General features: G+C 39.4%; 1 protein-coding gene across 1 annotated transcript; it reads right to left on the reverse strand.

Moving 5' to 3' along the window:
* Nucleotides 1-3,915: 3,915 nt before the first annotated feature.
* On the reverse strand, nt 3,916-13,904 carry drg1 (developmentally regulated GTP binding protein 1). Its single transcript, XM_003444322.5, has 9 exons — nt 13,710-13,904; nt 12,245-12,368; nt 11,927-12,102; nt 11,751-11,820; nt 9,593-9,762; nt 8,787-8,917; nt 6,101-6,268; nt 5,833-5,955; nt 3,916-4,286 (listed from the first exon to the last, which is right to left on the reverse strand). Exons 1-9 carry the CDS (start codon nt 13,746-13,748, stop codon nt 4,187-4,189), a joined length of 1,101 nt encoding a protein of 366 aa, XP_003444370.1. The 5' UTR covers nt 13,749-13,904; the 3' UTR covers nt 3,916-4,186.
* Between the last annotated feature and the right edge of the window lie 175 nt (nt 13,905-14,079).

A 14,079-nucleotide genomic window follows, 5' to 3' on the forward strand; every position in this document is an offset into this window, starting at 1 on the left:
ATTTATTGGTTTGATGCATTAGTTCGGATTGGACGACACAGACTGAATTTAAAAGAAATAGCCGACCTCTGCGGAGAAAATGGACTAATATATTTTGATGATCATTTCAAGAACATAAACTCGGGCTGAGACATATTGGCTTGTAAGTTTCAGGCGTTTCTAAGAGTCTCGTCATTTGATTTACAGATCTGTGATGAGACTGCAGTCCTTACAGACGACACATTGTTTTAATATATGACCTCTACCAGGCTGAAATCACTGGACATGCTCAAAATCACTGAGCACTTATTGTAATTGATCATTTCCACAAACCTCCCATATTTTTTGCCATCCAACTTACAGATAAAAAAAACACTTTATTTATATGAATGCTATGAACCCAATTGCTTGCTTTCACTGTTAAGTTTTCCACTTTATTCAACATAACCAGTAAAAATACACAGAATATTTAGATGGTAATATTTAGGTATTAATGAGCCATAGCCCCATATCTTACTGCATCATGAGATTTTATTAAAATATAAACTAAACACTTGTAATATTATTAAAATCGACCCTGTGGTTATTGATCTTCTTTGTATTTTTCTACCAAACACCACCGCTGTCGTCCAGTCTTATTTACTGCCCTATTTTTCGTGATCATTTCATTTATACATTAATATTTGGAAAAATGCAAAGACATTGAAATAGATATCCAGATAGCTGAGGCAGACAGTGCACACAAGACTCCAAGGTGCTTGGCACAACCATGGACAGAAGATGCACTGCATGGTTAGATCAAGCACAATGGAGTCATGAGCAACGACAAAAAAAGTCCAACAGATATCGCATAGATGCAACTCTGCACAAATTGGCCAAGCAACGTGCCGAATCGACCAGGTTTTTGTGCAAATGTTAAGTATCAGGTTTTATTTTTTTCCTGAAAAAAAGACACAGCATTGTTAGAATATTTTATGGGTTTTGTTGAAGGACGATCCTGCAGTCGGTGCCGTCGGCAATGCAAAATTTCAGAAAAATCCAAAAAGTGTGAGAGACGTGATCTGATCTCATGGGGATGTTTAAAAAAAGAAAGAAAGAAAGAAAGAAAAGAAATGCTACTGGTTGCTCTACGATCAAAAAAAGATGAAGAGACTTGCAGCTAGGAAGATCTGCAGAATAAAAAAAGGGAACGATTACTCACAGGTCATGCTCACTGCGGGGAAAAAGGGCTACACCCTTCCTGCGCACGAACTGCGTCAAACCCCACCCTCTCGCCCTTCACGCCCAACTCTAACAGAGGAAAAAAGTCACCATTTGATCACTTTTTACTCTTTTAATACTCAAATCTCAAACATTCTTAAGAAAGGATCTGCAGCAGGCCTGAAAAATGGTGACTTGATTAAATTTGTTTCCTCATTGGGCAGTCCCAACGTCATGAATGGAAACAGAGTTTGGGTAATTCATCTGTGATCTTGTTAGAGTCGCAAGATCTCATAGAGTCCAAGTCCCTGAAATTTTAGTAGTTATTGGCTAAAAACAAACCATGCTCCCTGGACACTATTGAATTAAGAATTAGAGCTATAGCTACTTCTCTGTAGTCCATCTGGGGTGCATCTGCCATCTACTAAGAGCAAAGAAAAACCACTCCTAACATTTTAGTCCTATGTTAACTGTTCCCATGTTGTGATACCATCAGGCTAAGAGAGCTTCTTTTCCAAAAGGTTTGACAATCTTGTTACCTTCCCTTGCGTCTCTTTCCAGCTCCCCGAGGACATTTTTACTACAATGAGAAGGCACGGCACAATAATCAACTTACAGGGCTAAGCAAGTGAAACCACTTTGTGTGATGAAATTACACCATAATGCATATTAATGCACCAAACAGGAAAAAAGCTGCATTTGGAAGTGACCAAATGGCACGAAAATTGGAGTACTTTGGGTGAAGATGGTGGGCGGCGGTGGTGAAACAGACTTTTGTTTTTCAGAACAATGAGGATGTTTGAAAGGGATGCAGCGCAGCTGATGGGATGGTTTGATGGGTTTTATGCACAGATGATGATTGTGATACATGATTGCGCTTACTTACCTTCTGTTTTCCTGTCTTCTTCTGGAAATCAACATGGCTCAAAATACTAAGAGAAGTATTTGAAAAAAAGTGGTTTCTGTGCTAAAGCAACAAAACCTAAAGCAACTGTTCTTCAAACCTGACCAGCACAGTATCACTGAAAACAATTGGTCTCAACCTACTCTGTGTTTTACGGACAACTTTCTGGCTGCTTTCGTTGGAAAGTCTCCTCTACACATTGTCTTTCCAAGAAACTCACCTTTCCATTCGCTAGCCTCAAAGCGGGTGTAAGGCGCAGGTGGTTGAGGGGTGGTGAAGACTGCTGGGTGCTCTGAGCTGTGTCTTGGGGTCTTCCAGCTTGCTCTACTGGAGACAGACTGTCCTGACTGCGTCCTCAGCACCCTTCAAGTCCCCAACTCCTGCCCCTCCTTCAAGCTAGGAGGGGTTGGTGATGTTCTCTTGGGATAGGTGCACTGGCAAGGAGGACTTGGTCAGGCTGGGATTGGATGTAGGTTGGGGAGTCTGAATGGGGGGGGGCGCCGGTTCCGCATTTCATAAATATTAATACAGAGTCCTCTCTCTCCAAATGGGTAGATTCTTTAATTTTGTTAGAGGGGGAAGTGCTTTATTCACTTAATGGCTTTTATTAGTGCCCAGTGTTCAACTCTTTCATTAGCTAAAGTGCTGCTATAATTTACAGGGTAAAAGGGGGTGGGGAAGAGGCGGTGTCTGGGAAGGGTTGATCCTGCTGCTGCTGCTTCTGCTGGACAGGCAGGCATCACCTTCAACCACTGCAGCTTTTACTAAAAAGCAGCTTTTCGGCTAAAAGAACTGGAGTCAAAAGCTATAAAATACACTCAAAGAACCGTTATCCTGTCGGTCATGCTGTCTCGCTTTCACATCTGTTTTTTTTTCCTAAACACATCTGTGCAAATCTAAAGTGTTAAGGATTATCCCGAATTAGACACTGTAACCAATTTTTTTAGAAAAAAGCACAATATTAATGACACTTCTAACAAATAAGTGGCTTTTTACTTATGAGCAGAGAACGATTTTGTGGAAACACGCAGTGGATTTCTCTCGCTGGCAAACTGGAATCATTTTTCTTTGTGGTTCCGCATCATATTCATTTGTTAAATGCAGATAAAAGCATCAATTTTTCTGCAATATTATATCCAATATATGATAAAATGTCTGCATTGTATGTATACATATTAAATATACTGTAAGGGTCTCTTATTCAGCTTGGCAACACATCTCTGAATGGGTTTTGTACACACGTTTGATAATTAAAAAACAAAACATGAGCATCTTTCACGTTTGAAGAGTCGACTCAGCCGGTCCAAATTTCTAATCTAGCCGTATTATACTACAGTTTACATGCTTGGTGTTATCCACCACATTCATTCATTAGCATCTGGTGCTCGCACTCAAGAGTGGTCTTGTTGTAACATACGGACATTAAATAACACCAACTTCCAAGAGTGCACCCAGGTCCAATAAAAAGCAGCTTTATTTTGCTCTGTGGAGTTTGGCTACTTGTGAACATCCCAACCACCCTCAGACTGCATCTGAGTGAATGAACTTATTAACCTGAGTGGCCGTCCCCACCAGAGAGCGGGGGAGTGGGTGGGCCACCAGTTTGAATAACTATCCCCATCATCAATGTCATATAAATCTCTTTCCCCCCCTTCCCCCTCCGAGCCACAGTTAAATGTTTGCCATAATGCCGGCTGTGGGTACGTATCTGCAACATTTCTGTGGGATTTTTCCTAACAAACCAAATTTAGCACAACACAGAACATTCCTGGTTACACTTTTTGATAAAGTAATAAATCTATTATCTGAATAAAAGCACAAGAACAGACACATTGAGATTCCACTGTGATTTTATTGTACAGTTCTTTTAGGAGTCAATGGAAGCCTTAACCAATATTCAATATGAACTATTCATGGTGTTAAGTACTGTGTGTTACTTTAAATATGACACTTTAACCTGCCATTGTTTTAAATCAATGAAAGCAAAAACAACAGATGCTGTAATGACAGACATGTCCGGTAGTTTATTGAGCAGCTGTACAGAACACTTTGTGATAACATGGGTCATGCAGTGAGGATTAAGACTCCTTTTTTTTTTTTTTTTTACTTTTTCACCAGCTGGATAACATCTTCATCCTCCATCACATGGTCCTTGCCCACCTTTTGAGGGTTGTGCTTTACGGAGGAGCCCCAAACAAGTGCACTGAAAGAAAGAGTTAAGAAAAAAAGAGTTTGATCCTGGTTGATTCGTTCAAGAGTGTGAAAAGAAATCAGGCCATTATAAAGTAGCCCTACAAATCATTCTTTGCTACAGCTCTATTATAAAGGAACCTACTGGGTACGTGACATCCGTAAGGTGCAAAAGCTTGCATGTGTCACAGTTTGACCCCGTCCCTTCCCTTGAGGATGGCTAATGCTCAGCAGCACTAACATAATGAATGATTGACGATGTTATCTTGGCTAGGCCATTTGGAGATGATGGTGCAACACGCGGTCACATGTCTAAAAATCAAACGTTCCAGTGATGGCAACATTTAGTCTGGTAAATGTTGCCATTAAGGGAGGTGATAGAGTCATGAGAAAAAGAATGTACACCCAGTTTTAGTTTTAAGGTTTTGACGCATAAAAACACATTAAGAATAATCTGATCAATACCACGCTCTAAAACCACTTATATACAACCTCAGATGAACTAAAAACAAACAAACAAAAAAAAAAACCCCGAGCTATTACATATGTGTCATTATTTATTTAACAAAAATTAAGCCAAAAATGCAGAAACAATGTGTGAAAAACTAAAGTACAGTGTTCCTGCTTCCATAATAATCACGAGGGTAAGTGGCGCAGCTACTCAGAATGCATTTCAAAACAGAAATTTTGGCAGTTTGTTGGTCAGGAGGATTCAGGTGTGTTAACGACAGGGACCAATTGTTGCTGCTCATCAAAATGCTAACAGTTATTAAATGTCATTTACAAATAATCTGAAGTCCATCATTCTACAGAGAAAAAGATTCACAAGTTGGAAACATTAGAGACAGCTGCCAATCTTCTCAGGAGTGGACGTACCATCACCATGCTGTGGTGGGACCTTTAGAGATCTGTGCATAAACAAATTTCCAAAAACCTCGATGAACTAAAGCAGGGGTGTCCAACTCCAGACCTCGAGGGCCCGGTGTCCTGCAGGTTTTAGATGTGTTCTTGATCCAACACAGCTGATTTAAATGGCTAAATGACCTCCTCAACATTTCATGAAGTTCTCCAGAGACCTGGTAATGAACTTATCGTTTGATTCGGGTGTGCTGACTCAGGGTGATATCTAAAACCTACAGGACACTGACCTTTGAAGCCTGAACTAAAACAATATTATAAAGAAGAGCTGGCCAAAATTCCTCAACAACAATGTCACCGAATGATGAAGTCGTTCAGAAAATGATTAGTTTATAATATTGCCTTTAGAGGTGGTTTTCTACAAGCTGTTGAATCAGGGGTTGTATAGTTTTCAAAAAAATCCAGCCAAGCTTTTGTTAAATAAATAATGACACTGTGTAATATTCAATGTAATGCTGTTCATCTCAGGTTGTATTTAAATAACTTTGGAACCTTTTAAAGATCACATGGTATTTTATTTTGTCCTCATCTGTAAAACCTTAGAAATTGAGAGAGGGTGTACTTATTTCAGTAACTTAAATAAACAAAAGACAAAAATATTTTTAAAATATTAGCATTTTAGCTAAGGCAACTATACTCACTACTTAAATTCTTTGATGAGGTTTTTGTGAATCTTCATGCAGAAATCCTCCACTGAAGTTCGTTCATTGGGGAGCACAACAGGAGACGTGTAATCAGGAAGCTGGCCTTTGGGTTTGGTGTAGCTGTAAGTAAACGTATCATCTCAGTAACTTTTTCCAGTCTGAACACATAAACACTTCAATTTTCCAAAGACTTGCTTTAAATCTATAACTGACTTTCACTGCATTCAAAGCATCTTTTGCAGATTGTATTGATGAAAATTCTTACATGCGCACAAGCCTTAAGTAGTCCCACATCCTCTCCAGCAGGTCATCAAAGTTCCAGCGGTGGTGGGCTGAGATGGGCACAGTGTGGGGCACTTTGTAGATGATGTCGAGCTCTTCAATGGAGATCTGGTCGATTTTGTTGAGCACATAAATGCATGGGATGTAGACGCTGTTGGGACAGGGACAGAGTCTGTAAGTGAAACCACTACATACTCAGTTATACTAAATAATCCAAGAAATAAAATTGTGAATAAATGAGTCTATATTTTGGTGCCGCATGAAGCCTTCTACTCCATTTACTTGTTAACCAACATGTCAGCTGGTACACAAATGTTAGATATTACAACTAATGCCATTTACCTAACACAGGGTGCACAAGGTCTCAAACAGAAGATTTACAAATCAGTTACTTTTGGCAGAATAACTCCTAATGAATATCATTATAAATTCATAGAGCTTGCAGTAAAGGTAAGATCAGGTGACCTTGAACTATCCCTCGGTTATGCTGCTGTTGGCTCAGGATAATGCACGACCTCCCATAATGCATTTGCCTCTTTCACTCCTCTCGCACTTACATGCCACTAGAGTAAGTCCTTTTTTTGCACTCTGTCACAGTTTGTGCTTTGCCATCTCTGTGCTTTTCCCTTTCCCCTCACAGCAGATGGCTGCTCCTCCCTGAGCCGCGTTCTGCCAGAAGCCTCTTCCTGTTGAAAATGAGTTTTTCTTCCCACTGATGCCAAGTTTTTGTTCATAAGGAAATCGCTGAATCACTGGGGTTCTTCTATAATGTTGTCTTTAGCTTAAAATATTAAGTGTCTTGAGACCATTGTGATGATTTGGTGCTACATAAATAAAACTGAACTGCATTGTCAACTATACACTCCAGTATAATCTGAGTCACCGACACGCTCTACAGTTTCTACAACATTTAGTAAGACATTTAATTCCTTTATTCTGCTTGTTGAATTTGAGATATTTAGTTTTTCATATAAAGTTTAATACTTTCATTTAAATTTAAACTTATCTTAATTTATTGTATTTATTTTTTTAACTTCAAATTACTTTCCACCTTATTTCTTTTGACATATCTTATTTTATTCATCTATATACTGTAAGCACTACTGCCTGATGTGGAGTTTACACGCCTGGGTTCTCGCTGTACTTCCTCCCAGTCCAAAGACATGCAGTTAGTGGGTTTAGGTTAATTGGTGATTGCAAATTGGCCATGGGTGTCGGTGTGAATCGTTGTCTGTCTCTCCGTTAGTCCTGCCACAGACTGGTGTCCTATCCAGCGTGTACCCCAGAATGGCTGGACGTATGGAATAAATAATGTATATTTCATTAAACTGTATAACAGCATGTGGATTAAGTGAAGCCTTCTACTTTTAGGTGGTTATAATTTCCACTGTGTCCATTTTCCTCTCAAAATTAAGTTATTTTTTGTAGGAAAAATTGTTTACTTTTCACTGGAACATTTGGCTATATATTTTTAATATATGTATATTAAGTAATTTTAAACATGTTTAAAATATGTATTGCTAAATTTACTTTTGTTAAGACACCTCTCTTCAAATAAATACTGTAAGTATACAGGCAAGGAGGAGGCCCCACCTAATGCTTTATGCAATGACAGTTCATAGGCCCATAGGCTTTTGAATTATGAGAATTTTTAAAAATATTTGCCTATATGAAACATCACAGTGGATTTTAACTCAATTAAATGTGAATGAAAGCTAGAATTTCATTTTTAATTCAAGGGATTTTCACAAAAAAAAAAAAAAAATCCTTCTCTGCTCATGTTCAGCCAAATGCTGCAAAACTGATCAGACAGAGCTTTGCAGTGCAAATGGATGATGACCCAAAGCATACTGCAAAAGCAATGCCGAGTTTCTCAAGGGAAAGAAATGAGACATTCTTCAGTGGCCAAGTCACCTGATCTAAAATCAGTAGAGCAGCTTTTCAGTTATTAAATACAAAAGTGAGGGCAGAGAGACCCACAAACAAGCAGCAGCCGAAGGCAGCTGTCGTAAAAGCCTAGTGGAGCATCTCATGGGAGGAAACAACATCTTGTGATGTGCAAGGGTGACTTCAGGCACTCACTGCAAGAATTAAAAAAAAAAAAAAGTCCTTGTATTTAAAATTATGTTTGTCCAATTACTTTTCAGCCTCTGAAAATGGGAGGGTGTCAGTAAAAAATGCTGTAAATCCTAAACACGTAATGCATTTTTTGGCCAAATCCCTTACAATAAAGCTGAAAGTCCGGACTTCAGACCTTGATTGATCAGTCTTAAGATCCACAATGGGGGTGTACAGGATTTAGACATTATTTGAGAAAATATTCTATAGACATAGTATTTGGTAAATTTGTTTCTTTTCTGAAGTTGTAGTTTTTATTTTACTGTTTTGTGGTCTTTCTCCTAGTTGTTTTTTTCTGAGAAAGGACCATGCTCAACTCCACATATCTCTGATCCCATATTTGTTGACTTCTTATATTAAGATAGATGACTCAAAGGTTTTTAAGTAATATTAAAACAGGAGTTCTCCCAGATGCTGCCTAGCACATAAACAGCATATTTAAATCCATCTGTAGTGGGAATGATGGGAGTGTTAAATGGGATTTCAGACCGGCAGGCCACACCCACTGAGAATGACTAAGAAAGGCCCATTGTGACACTTCAGCAGCTTACCGATTTCCCTCCACCACATCGATGAGGTCATCAGCTGTGGAGTCACTGCGCAGAGTGATGTCGGCGTTGTGGATCTTGTACTCTGCCAAGATACTCTTAACTGTTTCAGCGTCAAGCTCACTCTGTGCACACTGGAGAGAGAAAGAGAGAGTGCATGTAGGTGGATGACTTAAAGTAACACAAAAAAGCAAGAAAATAGTCATTAAAAAAGTCACACAATTTAAACATCTGTATTAATAAATTATTACATATTAGAGTCAGCAATACAATAAACATTGATATGTTCTAATCCATGTGGCATCACTACCCATTTCTGCATCTAAATGCTCTAAATGCAAGAGTGGCAGCTCTCCAAGGTGTTACAATAAACTGCAAAATATGAAAAACATTCAGCTCTGGACATAAACGAAAAAGGGAAAATTAAATGCCACCTTTGTTTGTTTGATTAGAGAAAATGGGATAGCTGACATTCTGCTACCTCATGATGAGTTACAGAACTACTGTTGGCCTGACATTAGTGCAGGTATGATGTAGCAAGAGGGTTAAACTGTTCTCAAAAGTACAGATAGACACAAATGCCGGACGGGAAGATAAACACCAAAAAAGGACAAAACATCAGACAAAAAAATGTCTGGGACTGTGGGATTTTAAAAACTTAGCTTGGAGAACATATTACACTTGAATGTAGAGGCTGAGAATGACAAGTAAGTAAGGTTTTAAGTATCAGTGTAATTATTCACTTTAATTCTAAAGTGAAAACTGTAAGTGCGAAGTTTCATTTACTGTGTTTATTATATGAAACGTACTGTAGCAGTAAAGTTGATGCCTCCTTTGTCCTTTTTCTTGAAACCGATGTTTGGTGGTTGCTTGTTAAGCCGAATGCCGAAGCCTTCCAGCTCATGTTCTATTAGCTTCTTATGAAGAAGAGGCTTCAACACATCGAGCACTATCAGAATCAGATTGCAGGTTCGAGCCACTGTGAGAGAGCGGAAAAAGAAACAATAACATCAGTCAGAGATGTGTAAAAAGAAATCCCAGGTGAAGTACACCTGTTCAGCTGCTCGTTAATGCAAATATGTAATCAGCCAATCACAAGGCAATATTTAGACATATAGCCAGGTAGGTCATATGGGTCAAGACGACTTGATGAAGTTCAAACTTGAGCTTCAGAACGGGGGTAAAAAGGCGATTTAAGTGACTTTGGTTTTTGATGCAGGACGAGCTGGTCTACATTTCAGAAAAAGCTTTCAGGATCTACAGAGAATTGTCTGAAAAAGGGAAAATATCCAGAGTGCGCTGTGAGGAGTGCTTTTTATGGAAACCAAATGACCACTCCATAAACACATGGCACAATACAGGAGGGAAAGCTCAACAGAACAAGACAAATGAACTTAAAGGAGAAAACACATTTTTGAGGATGCCAGTGTTCACATTTTGGACCAAGAACACAGACGGTTTGAGAGATGAGTAAAGAAGTCCATCTATATCCACTGTGAATTTCTGTCACCAAACAGAGGTGGTGGGTGTGACACGAGTTATCAGCCACCTACAATGCAATTTTGAGAAACCTTCCCAAGTATTTCAACACCCACTCTCACCTTGCCTCAGGTGACCTCGATAGCTCATATGAGGTACAAAAAATGTCTTTACAAACCTAAAGAAATCTAGTTACCTTCTTTTCAAGCACTTAAGACTACCATGACCTGTATGACTGAAAATCTACATAGACCACTGAGCATTATTTAAAATGTCACAGCCTACCTAGGTATTGTTGCAGCAGGATAGCACACCAGGTCACAAATCACCTTAAAACAGATTTTGTAAACATGACATTAAGCTGTCAGCAGCAGCTGATAAATCTGCAGCAACTGTGTCACGTTATCATGTAAATATCTGAGGAATGTTTCCAGCACCTTGTTGAATCTGTGCTACATAGAATGAAGATTCAAGATTCAAAGTGTTTATTGTCATGTGTCACAAGAGAAAAAGGCATTTCTCTGTGCAATGAAATTCTTTCTTTGTTTTTCACCTACAGATGCTGATTAATATATACAATAGAAATAGAACATATAAATACACATAGCACAAATAAATAAATGAAGACAGAAAGGGAGACAAAATATGGAGATTTGAAACAGAGATGTGTGCAAAAGAGCTAAAGAGCAAACGCAGTTCTAATGGAAGTACCACAACCTGGTACAAGGAAAGTGTAACTAATAAATTGTCCAGTGAGTGGATAAAGTTGAGGTTCACTGCCTGCCCATAATGGTCAAAAGAAATCTTTGAGCAGGCTTGCACTTTTTGATGCCAGAGAAAATGTAACAGTAATGAAGTGGAAAAGTTTCAAAATGTGCGTGCATACACGATATAAGTGTGCCATGGGAAGAAGGCAGTGATGAGGCTCATGAAAGGAAGAGCTTAAAATACCAAGACTTTATCAAAGAGTGTAGAGTGAAAGGGTGGCAACTATGTCTGTTTCCTCTAGAAGTGGAATCCCAGTACAGTCACTGTAAATGGCACTCACTACACTCAGAGTTTCAGAAAATGAGCGGAAGACAGCTGTATGCAGGATTGTGGAAGCAGCAGAAAGAGCCTCTTATGGGCTCTGGTATAAAAGGGAGGTGTAGGGTTGGAAGTGTGGAGGTGGTGGGCAGGCCATCGCTGCTGACATGCCAGATGGAGGGTGTTGCAGTTAAGGGTTGAAATGCCAGGTTAAGCCTGGGCATGACATCAGCTCCAGGCCGAAGGCCACAGTCAATCTGTAGAGCACCAGCGGTTGTGTTTTAAGCAAACTTTAGATAAACAATGTGAATCATTGTCTCACTGAAAATCTACAAATACAACATCTTATGATTTAATCTGTCTATAAATATATACGGGAGAAAACTAAATTCCAGTAGCACTATTAGTTGTGCTGCCATTATATTTCCCTCTAAGCAGATTCCACTGTGATCAAATCATTACCTGCGATGACCTGTCGGCCTCTGCCCTTTCCATCCTTGGCGCCCTCAATGATTCCCGGGAGATCCAGGAGCTGAAAAAGGAAGTAGTAAGGAAAAGAAAAATATAAGCAAATAACTTAAACCTTACCACAGCATGAACACTATTAGAGATTTTGAAGAAAGCAGAAACTCTTGTACCTGAATTTTAGCACCTTTATACCGAATGACTCCAGGTACTGTTGTTAGAGTGGTGAACTCGTAGGCAGCAACCTCAGAGTATACACCTGCAAGGTTACTTAGCAGTGTAGACTTTCCTACTGAAGGAAAGCCTACAAAGCCAACACGAGCATCACCGGTTTTCGCTACATCAAAACCTAAAAGTTGGAGGAGACATATATATATATACATAAAAAAAAAAATCAAATATGCATTAGAATTCTTTGCCGGGCAAAAATAAATAAATATTTAAAATAAAACTTTGGTAACATCATTAGGACACAAGTATCCTGATCTCACCTTCTCCTGTCCCACCACCGCTGCCTCCTTTAGGTGTGATGAGTTCCCTTCTGAGTTTGGCAAGACGTGCTTTGAGCAGACCCAAGTGGTGAGCTGTGGCCTTGTTCTTCTGCGTCCTGGCCATCTACAGTGAACAATAACATCAGTCTGCGTGAGAACTTTCTAAAAAGCATTAAGTACGCAGTTTTCACTGAATGCACTCAGGTACACCCATGGTGAAACTTAAAACAAAATAGACTTATCCTTTACAATTGAAAGTTTAATTTTGCCCATCTGGATTTACTGTAATGTCAGTGCAGTAACAACGCTATAAACCTGTTCCCATTCTTTCATGTTGTACAGTTTTTACTTTATCCATCCATCCATCCATCCATTTTTTTTAACATTAATTAACAGATATTCATTCATTTTATTTAATAACCTTAGTTTTTCTGTCCATTTGATAAATAATGCAGTTTAAAGCATTTAAGGTGGGAGGAAACATTTTTAATATGCAGGAAAAGTCCTGGCCAAGATCAACACAGCTGTGTTTCTCTGCACAATACAATGTACACCTAGTGCTGGTCTCAAGTTAGGGATAAATGGGTAGGTTGTGACAGGGAGGACGTCCGGTGTAAAGTCTTTGCCAAATCAAACATGTTAGCTAGAAATGTTATTAGTGATTTACGAGAACTGCTACCGGTACAACTGACCAGCAGGGTGGCTGCTAATGGCCAAAGACTGAGAAAGAATAGTAGGGGGAAGGCATGTTTGGAGGCAGCAAAATAGAAGGCAAGATGTTAAATGTAGGAATTATGGCTGGTAAAGTGAGAGACATGGCTGACAAAGGAAAGGATGTTCAAGATGGATCTGTCAGGCAGGAAGATAAGAGGAAGACCACAGAGAAGACAGATGGAAGCAATGATCTGCTGTGGCAACCCTTAAAGAAGACACTGAAACAAGTACTCTTTGCACTGCAACCTGGAGGGTTTCCTTTTACTGCCTCTGACAATACAGTAAAGTTTCCATAAAAATCTAAAACATTCGGTTTAATTTAAAGCAAGTACCCCTGCTGGTATGAACTCGCATGTTCAAATTTGAGGCTTCCTCAATACAACAGACGGCACACCATACAAAGATCATAATATATGGATACGTGCGGATTAAAAGACAGCACTGCCGTCTTAAATTAACTTGTATTGGACAGTTAAAGTGTACACGTTGCGTAAAGGCGAGCTTGTTACCACCATCAACCTGCACTAGCACATCCGTTATACTGTCTTATATGATTAGTAATGGATTCACAAGTTCACTGATTGGGTAAAGCAACTTCATAGGGACTTTGTGGTGAAAAGGGAAAAAACTGAGTTAGAAATATTGAGAGTAAAACAAAGCCCGGCTGTAATATTGTTGCTAACGCTAACAGTTTGTAGCAAGCTTAAACGTGACTGTCAGCGGGTTAGCCCACCCGCTGCTTCCATCTTACCTCATTTTCAATTTCTGCTATTTTGGCAAGTATACTCATGGTGACGGTGTTCCCCGTGTACAATTGACGTTACCGGTTGAAACTAAAAAGGTTTTACATGGAAGTTGGCAAAGTTATTGGGGTACTTTAGCATGCACGCCACACAAACGCGGTTGTGCGGTTTTTCGAGGGAAATCTCGCGAGAACTCGGACAGAAGCGGGGCATGATACCCGGTGCATTGACCAATAACAGCCCGCGTTGACTCACAGGTTGCTCACGGGACAAAAAAGAGAAACGCAAACGCAGCATGAGCTTCCAGAAGGGCAAATGCTTCATTTGCGAATCAGGAGCATGGAATTTAGTACAACTAAAATTGCAAATTAAAAAATA

This window comes from Oreochromis niloticus, linkage group LG7, assembly GCF_001858045.2.
Source record: "Oreochromis niloticus isolate F11D_XX linkage group LG7, O_niloticus_UMD_NMBU, whole genome shotgun sequence".
Taxonomy (NCBI): domain Eukaryota; kingdom Metazoa; phylum Chordata; class Actinopteri; order Cichliformes; family Cichlidae; genus Oreochromis; species Oreochromis niloticus.

Excerpts from the sequence above, each read along its gene's own strand:
- drg1 (XM_003444322.5), bottom strand. The coding sequence starts at position 13,748 with ATGAGTATACTTGCCAAAATAGCAGAAATTGAAAATGAG. Across the intron at positions 12,103-12,244 it reads CGGTGGTGGGACAGGAGAAG|GTTTTGATGTAGCGAAAACC; the intron begins GTGAGATCAGGA and ends TCCAACTTTTAG. Across the intron at positions 5,956-6,100 it reads TACTTAAGGCTTGTGCGCAT|CTACACCAAACCCAAAGGCC; the intron begins GTAAGAATTTTC and ends GTTTACTTACAG.